Below are 15,364 nucleotides of genomic sequence, written 5' to 3'. Positions count from 1 at the left end.
CACATTGCATTATCTTACTTCCCTCTCCCATCCACTTCCCCCTCACTTCCCAAAGGTAGATATTGTGTTCTAACTGATGCCCCTCTTGCTGTAAAGTCCATGCCACTCCTTAAATAACTGTGGGGCTCACTACAGAGTGGATGATGGAACGGTGGAGAATAAGGTTAGGCCAAATGCAGCTTGGCCTATCCAACTATTTCAAACAGCAGATAATTCAGGTTTACAGCAGTGTGTATTGATGCACCTATCAAAGTGGATCAGTATCATAGGAGATCAGTACTCTAATGTTCCTGCTTAGAGACCCTGTGGGATGTCTTTCAGTTTCTCTCCTACTGCTTTTTGTCTTTACCTCTTCTGTGCTGTTATAATTGCGTCTGTGGAAAAGCTAAGTTGAAGCTAGTTTTACACTTCACATTGATAACAAATCTCTGCCTCCATTTTTGCCTTTCCCGGTAGTAAGTTTCCAAAAGTTTGTGTCTGCCGCTATCTCCTACACTTCATCCTTGAGGCTGGCTACTTTAGAGCTCTGGAGGAACGATTGTAGTGGCCAAGGCATATTGGTGGAGAAGTGTTCGAAGTGGCTCTCTGCTAGTTTCTTGAATACCTCCTTCAGATGTGGGAGGTTTGGCAACAGGAAGGAATTTTCAGTGTAATCTGGATCCAGAGATGATTTCTTGGGCAAACTATGGTATGTTGGGAGCAAACTGTAGAGAGGCAATCCATATTGTCATAAGGGGTGGAAGGTGCTCCCAGACATCTTTTACCTGCCAAAATGGTACTGGCATTCACATCACAGGTCTGACGCAGTGTCCTTCAGCAATTCTAAAATGTCCTGCTCTATGAATATGTTGTATTCTGTGAAATGGGGAGGAATGCGTTCCACCTGGTGTTCAGCATATTGGTTGCTACCTTTTGAGTAAGAGCATCACCCAGATGTATGATTGTCTAAGAAGCACATTACTCATTCCTTGCATTGGGCAGAAAGGGATTTTGGGGTGGTTTGGAAGCAATCCAAGTTGGCAAAAGTGATATAGGGTGGCATTTTCAAAGTCACTCAACATTGACCTAAATCTGCTGCTCTTGAAGTCAGTGATAAAACTCTGACCTCAGTAGAAATAGAATAAGGGTGAGTGATTAAGAAAACTCCACCTTTCAGGCCCAGAAGAGTTCTGCAGGGTGAGATTTAGCAGGTTAGAGGGATCCCTCAGCCTCTGTTTTGGGTATATGGTGTCTCTCCCCCTCATCTTTTTGATTAGTCAAAACTTGGTTTTTGTTTTTGTTTGTATATTCTAGTAGTGCCTAAGAGCCCAAACTGAGGTCAGGGTCCATTGTATACTGGGCAATATACAAAGTCTCTGCCTGAAGGAGTTTACAATCTAAATAAATAAGACAAGGGGCGGTGGGAAAGGATGCAACATGCTGAGTAAAATTTGTCTGTCTCTTGCAAGAGCGTCTGAGATCAGATGATGGGCAGCCAATGGTACTGAAACTAAAGGACTGGCCTCCAGGGGAGGATTTTAGAGACATGATGCCTACGAGGTAAGTGAGCTGAACAGCAGTACCTACAGGATACTGTGTTACACTTGTGCTTATTCAGCAATATAGTTTTGTTGGTGCTGTCGTCCTACTCCTGTATTCTCTGCTGTTCCTCTTTAGGTTTGAGGATTTGATGGAGAACCTCCCACTCCCAGAGTATACCAAGAGAGATGGCAGACTGAATCTGGCCTCTAGACTGCCGAGTTACTTTGTACGGCCTGATCTGGGTCCCAAAATGTACAACGCATATGGTATGTGTGAAAAGGTCTGAAATGGCCTTTTTTTTTACTATTCTTTACCACATTATCTCTGTCCTTTGATCTGTGTCCAGTGGACAATTGGAACATACAGAAGCTAGTGCAATGAACTGTCCTACAATGCATTAGCTTATATCATAGTGTTGGTCTAATAAGATACTTGTGCCTTTAAATTTGCTTATTTTCTTTCTCCATAAGATGCCATGTATCTATTTGGCTCCTACTAGAGTCAAAGAATATCAGAGTTGGAAGGGACCTCAGGAGGTCATATAGTCCAACCCCCTGCTCAAAGCAGGACCAATTCCCAACTAAATCATCCCAGCCAGGGCTTTGTCAAGCCTGACCTTAAAAACCTCTAAAGAAGGAGATTCCGCCGCTTCCCTAGATAACCCATTCCAGCACTTCACCACCTTCCTAGTGAAAAAGTTTTTTTGCTAATATCCAACCTGAACCTCCCCTGCTGCAACTTGAGACCATTACTCCTTGTTCTGTCATCTGGTACCACTGAGAACAGTCTAGATCCATCCTCTTTGGAACCCTCTTTCAGGTAGTTGAAAGCAGCTATCAAATCCCCCCTCATTCTTCTCTTCTGCAGACTTAACAATCCCAGTTCCCTCAGCCTCTCCTCATAAGTCATGTGCTCCAGCCCCTTAATAATTTTTGTTGCCCTCTGCTGGACTCCTTCCAATTTTTCCACATCCTTCTTGTATTGTGGGGCCCAGAATGACACACTACTCCAGATGAGGCCTCACAAATGTCGAAGAGAGGGGAATTATCACATCCCTCGATCTGCTGGCAGTGCCCCTACTTATACAGCCCAAAATGCTGTTAGCCTTCTTGGCAACAAGGGCACACTGTTGACTCATATCCAGCTTCTCATCCACTGTAACCCCTAGGTCCTTTTCTGCAGAACTGCTTCCTAGCCATTCGGTCCCTAGTCTGTAACAGTGAATGGGATTCTTCTGTCCTAAGTGCAGGACTCTTCACGTGTCCTTGTTGAACCTCATCAGGTTTCTTTTGGCCCAATCCTCTAATTTTGTCTACTGTGCATGGTGATAGCTCTTTAGAAATGTGTGTAAATTTATAGTGCTGCAAAAACAACTAGTATTAATATACACAAGAATAATGATATGTAACTTAAAGGATCAAAGGAGTAGCCATGTTAGTCTGTATCCACAAAAACAAGGAGTCCAGTGGCACCTTAAAGACTAACAGATTTATTTGGGCATCCGCTTTCGTGGGTAAAATACCCACTTCAGATGCATCCCACGGAAGCTGATGCCCAAATAAATCTGCTAGTCTTTAAGGTGCCACTGGACTCCACGTTGATATGTAGCTTTGTATTCCATGACTGTTAATGCACTAGGAGGATCTGACGACCTCAGTATTGAGAATTTAAGATACTTGTCATGCAACCCCCTAAGGATACCTTTACTCACAGGGAATAGCCCCATTGATTTAAATGGAATGACTTATGTGCTTAAAATTTAGCATGTATATAAGTGTTTCAGGATCAGGGGCTAGAACTGTGTATTTAGCAAACTTTTTTTCTTAATGACATAAAATCATTGTCTCCCCAAAATGTCTTCAGTGTTAACAATGAAAAGTTATTTAGGCCTTCAATACATTAAAGAAATTATTGTAAACTTTTTTGTACAGTGTCCAAAAATTTCAAAAATAGCTTAAAGTTAGGTTCCTGATCCCATATTTAGAAGGGAGGGATTTTCAAAGCCATCTGTGATTTAGTAGCATAAGTCCCACTTCGATTTACAAATACTGATGGAGAAATATAGCCTAGTCGAAGAACTTCATCTGTTTTACCTGTGGAAGTTCAGTATATCAGAAGTGGGGTTGGGTTGCAAATATATCAATGGCTGTTCTCTTGTCAAACACAAAACTGACTGTTATGACAGTAAGAATGTTAATGAGGCTCTGGGCTTGTTGTTTTAGCATAGAAGAACATTTTAAATGTGAAATTTCTGATCAGAAAAAAGATCTCTAATATCTGAAAACTCCAATTTAGAAATTTAGGACTATAAAGTGGAAAGAGAGTAAAGAACTAGCAATATGTAAATACAATCTGATTTTGAATTAAAAACAAATTATTATTATTATTATTATTATTATTATTTATTTTTGTTTTTTAAAAGCATTATTTTATCCACCCACAAAACTAAAGATGATTCTTCAAGCATAGCACATACCTCTGCCCCCACAAAATAGGCACATGGAAGGAAAATACTGGCAGAACTTTAAATTGCAAAGGTTTTGCTAAATGTTTAACTTTGTAAGATAAATACGGTGTAGGGTTTTTTATAATCAGAGTAACTAACCATTGGAAGGAACAACAGGCCTAGGGATACAGTGGATTCTCCATCACTGCAAGTCTTTTTAAAACAGGATTGATTGTTTTTTAAAATATATGCTTTAGAATAATCACAAGATACTGACTTAAATCCAGGAATTGCTGGGAGAAATTCCATGGCCTGTTACATCGGAGGCCAAACTTCCAGCCATAAAATCTATAAACCACCTCTGTACAGTCTTGAGAATCAGTCGGACTGCTTTGTGTCTTTACCATAGTGACATCAGAAGTACCACATATAAAGGAATTAAAACAGAGGTTTACAATAATGTGGTTCTTTCCAATCTTTGTTTATGGTGCTTGGTGCTACTCAGGCAGTGGAATCAACATGATCTGAAGGTCATATTTTTCAGTATTTTGAGAAAATTGTCTTACATGTTTGCTTATATGGCACCCAAAGTGTTCCAGAAACTGTACAGACAGTAAGAAATCAGGGTCCCTTCCCCAAAGAGCTTAGTCTAATCAGGCAACATAGAGATGGAGGATAGGCTGCAAAAGCAAACTGATTAGCAGTGAAAGCTAACTTATTTTGTCTGATTTTAATTATTTTTATTATCTCTTTTGTTAACTGCTTGGGTGGATGACGAATGAAAGGGGATTCACAAATTTATTTAAATTACAGTGCTAAATTTTAAAACGGTGATCAGTATCTTTTTTCTCTCTTAGAATGAGAGTTTGTAGGACTCTTTAAATAGCAGGTAATCTTTTGAAATAAAAGCTCATACATACTTCAGCGTTCTATGCTATTTCAATACAAAGTGTTTGTAGAGAGCAAACTCTGCATTTTGGCGTCCTGTTTTTTAAAAATGAAAAAGTAAAAACATAACCAAATGTAGTTTCCCAATAAATGAGTACTTGCTGTTTTACTCAGCGTAGTTATGGGTCCCAGCAAAATAAAAAAGGAATAAATATTCACTCTCAATATACTATGAAGGTAGCATGAAAACAGAAAATACTTTTTAAAATTCTTTCTCTGTGTTCATACACAGACCTGAAGAAGAGCTCTGTATATGCTCGAAAGCTTCTCTCTCGCCAACAAAAATTGGATCCAATAAAAGATACTACCTCACCCACTTTGACACTCTAATATGCAGGGATCAAAATGATTACAAAACCACTGCATCCATATGCTTTCTTGACAGTTTAAACAAAAATAAAAAGGGAGAAATGCTTGAGATGTATTTAAATTCTATAAATGCCTAGCTACGACCTTTGCATTTTAGTTCATAAACTAAAAGTATACCTACTTCTGGAAAGAAAATCCCTTGTCCTGAGTTGGCAAGGCTTTCATATTTAAAAATTTTAGACACTCGGGTTTGAAAATTCTGACATCAGTTCAGCTCTAAAATAGACATCTGAATAAAAATGGCCTGAATTTAAAAGGTGCTGAGCAACTGCAGTTCCTGTTCACTTCAGTGGGATTTATGCATGCATAGGACCCTTAAAAAGCAGGTCATTTTTTATTTAGGCTCCTAAATCAATATTTAGTTCCTAACCTCAGCATCCAGGTTTGAAAATTTTGGCCTGTGTCTTTATAAGTGGAAAATAATTAATTTAGATCTTTCAGATTGCTTCTGCTCCAATATAAAAGTTCAGCCTTTAAAATAAAACAATAAAAAAGATAATTCCTCCTCCTCCTCCTCCAACTGAGTAGTTAAATCCACATTCCCTATTATAGATTTACTTTAAAGACTGTGTTTTTTCATTCATCACATTGGATGTAAAATATGGTTCCTGTCTTCCGCTGCTCTCAAAATCACATTATTAGATGACTCTAGCAGACAATCCAGGTAAATGTTCTAATGCCTGGAGCACCAACAGGTGAGGCTGGAAACCTGTACATTTTCTTCTTCGCAGGAGAACTAAAATTTCGTTTTAGCAGGTTCTGAATACCATGAATTCCAGTTCCGTGGCCTTCTATTCTCATATTATGTAAATTTTTTCTTGTAATATTTTCCAAAGTCTTGTTTCATAGGCAGCATTATATCTGCTTTAAATTGCTGCAGCTCACTGAGCCTTTGTAGTTAGATGCTCTTGTCTAATTATAATTAGAAAAGTTTCTTGGAGAAGCTCATGTTCCCATTCCAGTTTTAAAACCCACTGAGAAAAGATGTCTGTTAGCTTCCTTTCTAGAATCCTTAGCTAGCATTAATGCCCCATCAGTGAAGGAGTAATGGTCTCAAGTTGCAGTGGGGGCGGGGCGGTTTAGGTTGGATATTAGGAAAAACTTTTTCACTAGGAGGATGGTGAAGCACTGGAATGGGTTACCTAGGGAGGTGGTGAAATCTCCTTCCTCAGAGGTTTTTAAGGTCAGGCTTGACAAAGCCCTGGCTGGGATGACTTACCTGGGAATTGGTCCTGCTTTGAGCAGAGGGTTGGACTAGATGACATCCTGAGGTCCCTTCCAACCTCGATGTTTTATGATTCTGATACTTGGTGTTATACAGAGTAAGGCCAGCTCTACGCGACAGACGTATATTGGTATAACTACGTCACTCGGGGGTGTGAAAAATCCACACCCCTGGGCAACGTAGCTGTCCCAAGCCCCCTCGCCCCGTGTAGCCAGCGCTGTGTCAATGGGAGAGTGTCTGCTGACATAGCTACTGCCTCTCAGGAAAGTGGATTAATTACGCTGATGGGAGAAGCTCTCCTATTGGTCTAGTAGCATCTTTGCTAAAGTGCTACTGCGGCGCAGCTGCATAGTACATGAAGACAAGTCCTAAGAAAATCCTTTCTCGGAGTTTACAGTTTAAATATACAGGGCACACAGAGTAGTGTGGAGAAGATAAGCAAGCAGAGTAACAGCATGATGGTCTGCAAACATCAAATTGATTCCATTAATTTTTCTTTTTTTAATTTTTGGATAGGGTTTTTTGGGAAGAGATTTCCTAAACCAAGATAAAGAAAGGGACACTACAGAGAGGAGGATGAGGGGACAAAGGAAGGGAGAAGGGAGGAAAAGGGGAATGGAAATGCAAGTACCAGTAAAGCAGGGGGGAGAGGATTTTTGCCAAGAGCCCTGCCAAAGCAAGTCTCCTCGCTACAACGGGGAACAAATGACCTGTAGATACGCAAAGCTGCAGAGCACAAATTCAGACTTATGTTCAGAGTTAATGATCTCCCTTATAAACAGGGACAGACTAAACATCTAACATGCTGTTTTTGTACTAAACTTTTAACTAGCTTTCAATACATTTGCAATTTTTTCATGTCTATCCCAGTATGAAAAATAAACCTTTTCATTTCTGTTACAAGCTAAGCATTTTTGTTGGAGTGATTAGCAGAAAGCAAAAGTAGCACACATAGTGGGAAGCATTCCCACCCTTCCAAAAGGAAGATATTTTTGTAGGAATTAAATCTTGCTCTTTTTACTCTCCTCTTTTTTCATAGGGTTAATAACTGCAGAAGACAGGCGAGTTGGTACAACCAATCTCCATTTGGATGTGTCTGATGCTGTTAATGTCATGGTGTATGTTGGTATCCCCATTGGGGAAGGATCCCATGATGATGGTAATGTTTAAATAACTGTCTTTGGACGTTCTGGGTTGTGGAAGGCAATCTTCCATGGGTTGTTCAAAAGGCCTTGACATCTTTGCCAGCTTTAATAAACTTCCTTGACTATTTGGGCTATGTCTCAGTAGATGTTCAGAGGCGTAGACAGTGGTCACTAGTCATTAATGCTTTTTCCAGGACATTACTATGAAAATAATGGTGGTGTTCTAACTGGATAGATCTAACACTTCCCTAGGGGGGGAAACAAAGGTTACTCTAGTCTCAAACTAGAGATTTCTTATGACAAAGGCCTGGTCTACACTACGTGTTTATATCAAATTTAGCAGCGTTAAACCGCATTAACCCTGCACCCCTCCACACAACGAAGCCCTTTATATCGGTATAATGGGCTCTTAATACCGGTATTTGTAATCCTCCCCAATGAGGGGAGTAGTGCTGAAATCGATATTGCCATTGTGAATTAGGGTTAGTGTGGCCGCAATTCAACGGTATTGGCCTCCGGATGCTATCTCACAGTGCACCATTGTGACTGCTCTGGACAGCAATCTGAACTCGGATGCACTGACCAGGTAGACAGGAGAAGCCCTGCAAACTTTTGAATTTCATTTCCTGTTTGCCCAGCGTGGAGTGCTGATCAGCACGGGTGACCATGCAGTCCCGGAATCAAAAAAGAGCTCCAGCATGGACCGTACGGGAGATAATGGATCTGATCTCTGTATGGGGAGATGAATCTGTTCTATCAGAACTCCATTCCAGAATACGAAATGCCAAAGCATTTGAAAAAATCTCCAAGGCTATGAAAGACAGAGGGCACAGCAGGGACTCAACACGGTGCTGCGTGACAAGCGTAATGGAAAGCCAAAGAATCAAATGGATGCTCATGGAGGGAGAGAGGAGGGATTGAGGACTCGAGCTATCCCACAGTCCCCGCAGTCTCCGAAAACCATTTGCATTCTTGGCTGAGCTCCCAATGCCTGAAGGGTCAAAAACATTGTCCCGGGTGGTTCAGGGTATATGTTGTCAATCTCTTCTCCCCCTTCTCTCCCCCCGCCCCGCCCCGGAAAGAAAAGGGATAAAAATAGTTTCTCGCCTTTTTTCAATGTCACCGTATGTCTACTGGATGCTGCTGGTAGACGTGGTGCTGCAGTGCTGAACAGCAACATCCCCTCCCCTTCCTTTCCTGATGGCAGACAGTGCAATAGGCTTGAAAACTGTCCTCGTCATCCTGTGAGTGCTCCTGGCTGGCCTCGGTGAGGTCAGCCGGGAGTGCCTGGGCAAAAATGGGAATGACTTCTGGTCATTCCCTTCTTTTAAGCTTTGTGTCCTGGAGATTCAGTCCTGGCTGGAATATCATAGCATCTGGAGGCTGCCTCCCCACCAGTTTTATCTTAATAATGTCAATGTTTCTTATTCATGCATTCTATATTACTTCATCACACAAATGGGGAGATAACTGCCACGGTAGCCCAGGAGGGGTGTGGGAGGAGGGAAGCAATGGGTGGGATTGTTGCAGGGTCACCCCCTAGAATGGCATGCAACTCATCATTTCTGTGGGATGTCTGGGGCTCTGACCCAGAACGGCTGTCCTCTCTGGTTCTTTAGTAGGCTTGCCCCATATTCTAGGCAGGACTGACTCTACCTTTAGACAAAATGTAAAGAAGGGAATGACCTGGGGAATCATTCCCATTTTTGTCCATGTGCCCCCGGCCAACCTCAGCGAGGCCAGCCAGGGGCACCCATGACAGCAGTAGATGGTACAATAGGACTGGTAACCGTCATCGCCAATTTCCAAAGCAGCAGACGGTACAATAAGACTAGTAACCGTCTCTTCACTTGCCTTTGCAAGCTAGCACACTGCTGTGTAGCACTGCAGTCCCACGTCTGTTAGCAACATCCAGCAGACATATGGTGACAGTGAAAAAAGGCTAAATGGGCTCCATGGTTGCCATGCTATGGCGTCTGCCAGGGCAATCCAGGGAAAAAGGTGCGAAATGATTGTCTGCTGTTGCTTTCACAGAGGGAGGATTGATTGACGACATTTATCCAGAGTCACCCGCGACATTGTTTTTGCCCCATCATGAATTGTGATCTCAACCCAGAATTCCAATAGGTGGGGGAGACTGCGGGAACTATGGGATAGCTACCCACAGTGCAACGCTCCGGAAATCGATGCTAGCCTTGGTACATGGACACACACCGCCTAATTAATGTGCTTAGTGTGGCTGCGTGCACTCAACTTTATACAATCTGTTTCCAAATACCGGTTTTTGTAAAATTGGAATAATCCCATAGTGTAGACATACCCTAAGTTATCATGCTTCCTTCCAGTTCGCTATTGACTGGCACAATGTCAAAGTTTGTTATGCCAACTTTTGCATGTTAAATACAGGAGCTATAAATTCATGTGACCTTGTTCAGCTTTTGTGTGAATCCTCCTTTCAGAAGTACTGAAAACAATTGATGAGGGAGATGCTGATGATGTGACAAAGCAGCGAATCCATGAAGGGAAAGAGAAGCCTGGAGCGCTGTGGCACATCTATGCTGCCAAGGATGCTGAGAAGATCCGGGAACTTCTCCGAAAGGTATGATGGTGATTGAAGGAGGTTGTGGCCTAACAGGGTCCTAGAAAGGTTTATCAATGGGGATGTTAAAATTCAAGTTGAGTCTGCCTCAGCTGATGCTTATGCACACAAATACAGATGCACCAACAAAAATCCCAAATGTTTCCCTCTTCCGTGAATATGATTTAAGAAAATGACATGTACTGCTGGTCATATATTCAGTGACAAACTACTATCCCGCTGCCTGGATATGATTTATACTAGTAAATCTGTATGGGCACCATGTCACAGTTTGAGAAAACTGGAAATGAATTTATGCCCAAGCATGAAGGAAGTGTAAACTTTCATTGTGAGCTAAGACCTCAGGGGTGAATGTGGAAGGGATACTTACTGGTACAGATGCCTTGACCTTAAAAGTGTTTATGATCTGAGCTGATAGTATCTCATATTGAAGTAGCTTAAGATCATGTTTGTCCTCAGTATGTTGGTGCAAAGTACTTTATGAGAAGTAGCACCACTGAACTGCAAAATCTTTGTATAAATGTTTTTATATCTTTGTATTAGGTTGGAGACGAACAAGGCCAAGAAAACCCTCCGGATCATGATCCAATTCATGACCAAAGTTGGTACCTGGACCAGACCTTACGTAAGCGTCTTTATGAGGAGTATGGAGTACAAGGCTGGGCAATAGTGCAGTTCCTAGGAGATGCTGTGTTTATTCCTGCAGGTGCCCCCCACCAGGTAAATGTCATGCTGTAGAGGCCATAAAGATGATGGCAAGTGAATTTGGGATACTATAAAACTGTAGTTATTTGGTTTTATAATTTGGCTCCTGAAAGAACTCTGAAGTAAGACTGCTGTCTTGGGCTCTGCAGTTCTAATAATACAGTTCTACAGGAGTTATTTCATAGTGCTCAAGCATCACACTGAGCACGGGATGAAATTAAGAAAGGGAACAGTTAGGATGAATGTGAGGAGAAAACTTTCTGATGCGGAGTTCTCTTTAGGCCTCTGAAGAGACTCCTAAGGAAGTAGTGGAAGCCCCATCACGTTGGATATCTAAATCTGTGGTAGCTAAAATACTAAAACAGGGTTTCCCAAACTGCAGTATATATGAGCTTGATGGCCTGTCAGTTCACTTTACAGCACTTTTTTTTAAGAAGGTAGCATCTGAACCAATAAAATTCACTAGAGAATGTACTGCGGAAAGATGGGCCAGCTGGGATCCAATAGGGTTTTTGCATCTCTAACTTAAGATACAATTCTGTGAATTGTATTACAGGGAAACTGGAGGGTTTCAATATCTTTCTGGTAGATGTGTGTGCAGGAACCTATTGTATGTGGAATTCATTTGCATTAATTCTGTTTTGGGTCATTCAGTCTTGTGGTGTATCTAATGTCTAATACTACTACTTTTTCAGGTTCATAATCTGTACAGTTGCATTAAAGTGGCAGAAGATTTTGTATCTCCAGAACATGTAAAGCACTGCTTCCGCCTGACCCAGGAATTCAGGCACCTATCTAACACTCACACAAACCATGAGGATAAACTGCAGGTAACTATCAGTCCGTCCTGCGGGAACAATCTCTGGGCAGATTCTATATGTTGGAAGTTTTGAAGCACTTATGAACATGCATATGGCTAGTGATTCAGGAAAAATAAATACTTTACAACTTTGGAGCTTTTAATTTGATAGAAGCATTCCATATTTTTGGCAAAAATCTACATCCTGGGATTTAGCTACCCAAGGAAAGGACTAGCACTAACCTCAAGTGAGCTGTCTCTGGAAAGTAACACTTTCATCCTTACATGATGGATCATACTGCTTGGCTCATAAATTATTGAAGTCTGGTGAGGGGAAATGGCAGAAGGCAAAGCCACCTATTAAATCTCTTGAGTATTGTTGCAAGAAGGATTTTACCTTTGTTTCATCGCAAGCAAAGACTGTCCTATTTATAATTAGAAAATAAATCTTCCCCGCCCACCCCCCCGGTTAAGAAACACTGATATAGTATATAGAGCTGTATAAACAAGTCATTGCCTGTGTGAAATTTTAGTTTGTACAGACTTCACTAGTGCTTTTTCATATAGCCTGTTGTAAAACTAGGCAACTATCTGGATGAGTTGACATACCCCCTGGAAGACGTCTCTGTACCCTCTGGGGTACGTGTATGCATAGTTGAGAACTGCTGCACTAGACTACATTATTCTTCTGATATAATGATGCAGATGTGCAAGTGCATCCTTAGATGAATAAGTTGACAGCATTAGTGAAAATAGAAAAGCTAGTAGCTGCATTCTTTAAAATGTGTGTCTTTGCTGGTCTGAATGGGCCCGATGTCTCTCTTAAAAGCCAAATAGGAATTGGAGAGTTAATAGCTGTTGCTTTATGATTTTTTCTTTGTGGCAGTAATGGCTGATCTTCATGAATTTATATACAGGGCATGAAAAATTAAGCACATAATAATCAAAACTAAACCGGACAGCTAGAGCTGATACTGAGCACACGTGTGCATGCTTCATAATGCAGTTATGGAAACTTAATAATTAAGTGATTAGCCAGGGCACAGGGACTAGGAAATTAACTATCTTGAAGCTTTAGAATTGATAGTGTGTCTATTCTTTGTTGCTCTTCTATTTTTATACTTGTACTTATTTACTTAGCATTTTTAAAACGTTTGTTTAAAAACTGGTTTAAACTGAGTTGCATAACCTACCTGTTTCAGTGGTGAAGTGAACTCCCATGATTAGGAATAAAAATCAATGTATTACAAATGGAAAAAAGAGGAAATAACAGTCAATATACAGTAGAAGTTATGCAGGGTAGAAAATTGTTGAAGACATCAGGGAAAAATCCATTGCTGGCAAGGCTAAGAACAAAAAGGAGTTTAAGTATATTAGGAACACAAGAAACCCTAGAAATGATATAGACCGAGTACTAGATGAAGATGGTAAAATTGTTAATGACACAGACAAGGCAAACGTTCATTAAAAAATTGTTCCAGTTTTGGAAAGAAGCAGGATGATGTACTCTTGTCTTAAGGATGATATACTTTCCAAACCATTAGTAAATCAGGATAATGTTAAACATCTAGTGGGGATAAATACTTTTTTTAACTGGCAGGCCTGAATAACTTGCACACAAAAGTCATCCAAGAGTTGGCTGAGATGATCTGTGGCTCACCAGTGTTAATTTTAATAAATCTTGGCATACTAGGGAAACTTCAGAAAGACTTGAGGAGTGAAAATGAGTGATGTTAATCCCTGATAAATGATGGAGAAGCTGATTTTGGAGTCAATCAGTAAAAGAAGTAAAGGATGAGAATATCATGCTAGTCAACATGATTTTATGGAAAATACGTTTGTCAAATAAACCCAGTTCCATTTTTTGATTGTTACAAGTTTGGTGGGATAAAGCGGGTAACTGTAGATGTAAAATACTTATCTTTGTAAGACGTTTGACTTAATGCTGCATGATATCCTCATTTTAAAAATTCATGTACACAATATCAATAAAGCAGATGTTAAATGGATTAAGAACTTGGAACTGTCTGACAGATCTCAAAAAGTAGTGGTCAGTGGGAAGTCATCATCAAATGGGGATGTTCTATTGGGGTGCCATGAGATCAGTACTAGGCCCTAAGCTATTCAACACGTTTTCATCAGTGATCTGAAAATTAAGTACAAAATCCCTGCTGATGAAAAAAATTTGTGGAGGACACAAAGATTAGAGGGATAGTAAATAATGATGATCAAGGTAGTCATGCAGAATGATCTGGGTCACTTGGTAAAGAGGGCCCATTCAGTTAGGATGCATTTTAATATACCCAAATACCAGGTATACATCTGAGAACAAGTGCAGGCAGTACCTACTGAATTGGTGGGGAGCAGACTGTATCCTAGAAAGCAGTGACTCTGAAAAGGAGCTTGGAGTCATAGTGGACAAGCAACTCAACTAGGACATTTAGGTACTACAGAAATACAAATAAATTATCATATGAGCTCCTAGAGTGATGCTGTGGCAAAGAAGGCTAATGAAATCCTTGGATCTATAAGGAGTAGTTGAGTAGGACTAGGGAGGAGGTGACTTTTTCCTCTGGATGTAGCATTGCTCAGATCCATACTGGAATACCGCGTTCTATTCTTATGTCCATACTTTGAAAAGGATGTTGAAAAATTAGAGAGGGTGCACAACAGAACCACAAAAATGATTTTTGCCTTACTGTGAGAGACTTAGTGAGCTCCATTTGTTTATCAAAAAGAAGATAGAGAAATGACTTGATGACAGGATATAGGGGAGGGAAATACTGAGTACTGAAAGACTCTTTAATCCAGTGGAGAAATGCATAACAAGGAACAATGTCTGGAAGCTGAACCCAGACAGAAAATTGTGCCTAATTTCTAATTTGAATTTAAAAGTGAGGGTGATTTAACCATTGGAACAAACTACTAAGGGCAGTGTTGGATTCTCCATCTGCTGATGTCTTTGAATCAAGACATGCGTTAGTCAAAATCTTGCACTCAGTATAGGGATAACTGGGTGAAATTTATGCGTCTCTGATATACAAGTCAGACTAGATGATGTAATAGGCCATTCTGGCCTTAGTCTGTGAATCTATGAATAATTTGCTCATAACATACAACCCATTTGGGCAAGAGTTTAATATGAAAGACTTAATATTTTGCCTGATCGAATGGTCTTGCAAGGAGAAGCTTAAAATCTAAACAGATAATAGCCAATAAATTAATCCTGGGTTACCATAAAGTGGATAAATAACATAGCAGTGTAGTTGTTCAATATTAAACTTTTCATGGGGTCTAATTTTGACATTTATATAACAATGCTGTTTGCAACTTCATGAAGCAGCAATAGTACTATTTGATAAGTTCAGCATTTTTGGTCTCTCTCTCTCGGTCTCTGACATCTTCACGTGAACACTTTACAACTATTATATATTCAGCTCCCAAAGTCTAGTAAATAACTGTTCTTCTTCGAGTGATTGCTCATATCCATTCCAGTTAGGTGTGCGCGCCGCGCGTGCACATTCGTCGGAAAACTTTTACCCTAGCAACTCGGTGGGCCGGCAGGTCGCCCCCTAGAGTGGCGCCATCATGGCGCTTGATATATATC

The 15,364-nt window shown here is 40.6% G+C and overlaps 1 protein-coding gene across 4 annotated transcripts in view; it reads left to right on the top strand.

Moving 5' to 3' along the window:
- The window catches only part of KDM3B (lysine demethylase 3B), a 119,830-nt gene that overhangs the window by 96,929 nt on the left and 7,537 nt on the right, over positions 1–15,364 (top strand). For all 4 annotated transcript variants that reach the window (XM_050962331.1, XM_050962330.1, XM_050962332.1 and 1 more), the window contains exons 18-23: positions 1,449–1,539; positions 1,657–1,787; positions 7,549–7,668; positions 10,114–10,253; positions 10,797–10,973; positions 11,654–11,788. In XM_050962331.1, coding sequence (XP_050818288.1) covers positions 1,449–1,539; positions 1,657–1,787; positions 7,549–7,668; positions 10,114–10,253; positions 10,797–10,973; positions 11,654–11,788 — 794 coding nt within the window. The remainder of the gene's footprint in view (positions 1–1,448; positions 1,540–1,656; positions 1,788–7,548; positions 7,669–10,113; positions 10,254–10,796; positions 10,974–11,653; positions 11,789–15,364) is intronic.

This window comes from Gopherus flavomarginatus, chromosome 7 (genome assembly GCF_025201925.1).
Source record: "Gopherus flavomarginatus isolate rGopFla2 chromosome 7, rGopFla2.mat.asm, whole genome shotgun sequence".
NCBI classification, from domain to species: Eukaryota; Metazoa; Chordata; order Testudines; family Testudinidae; genus Gopherus; species Gopherus flavomarginatus.
The sequence above is the reverse complement of the archived record's forward strand: the minus strand, read 5'-3'. Positions and strand labels throughout refer to the sequence as shown.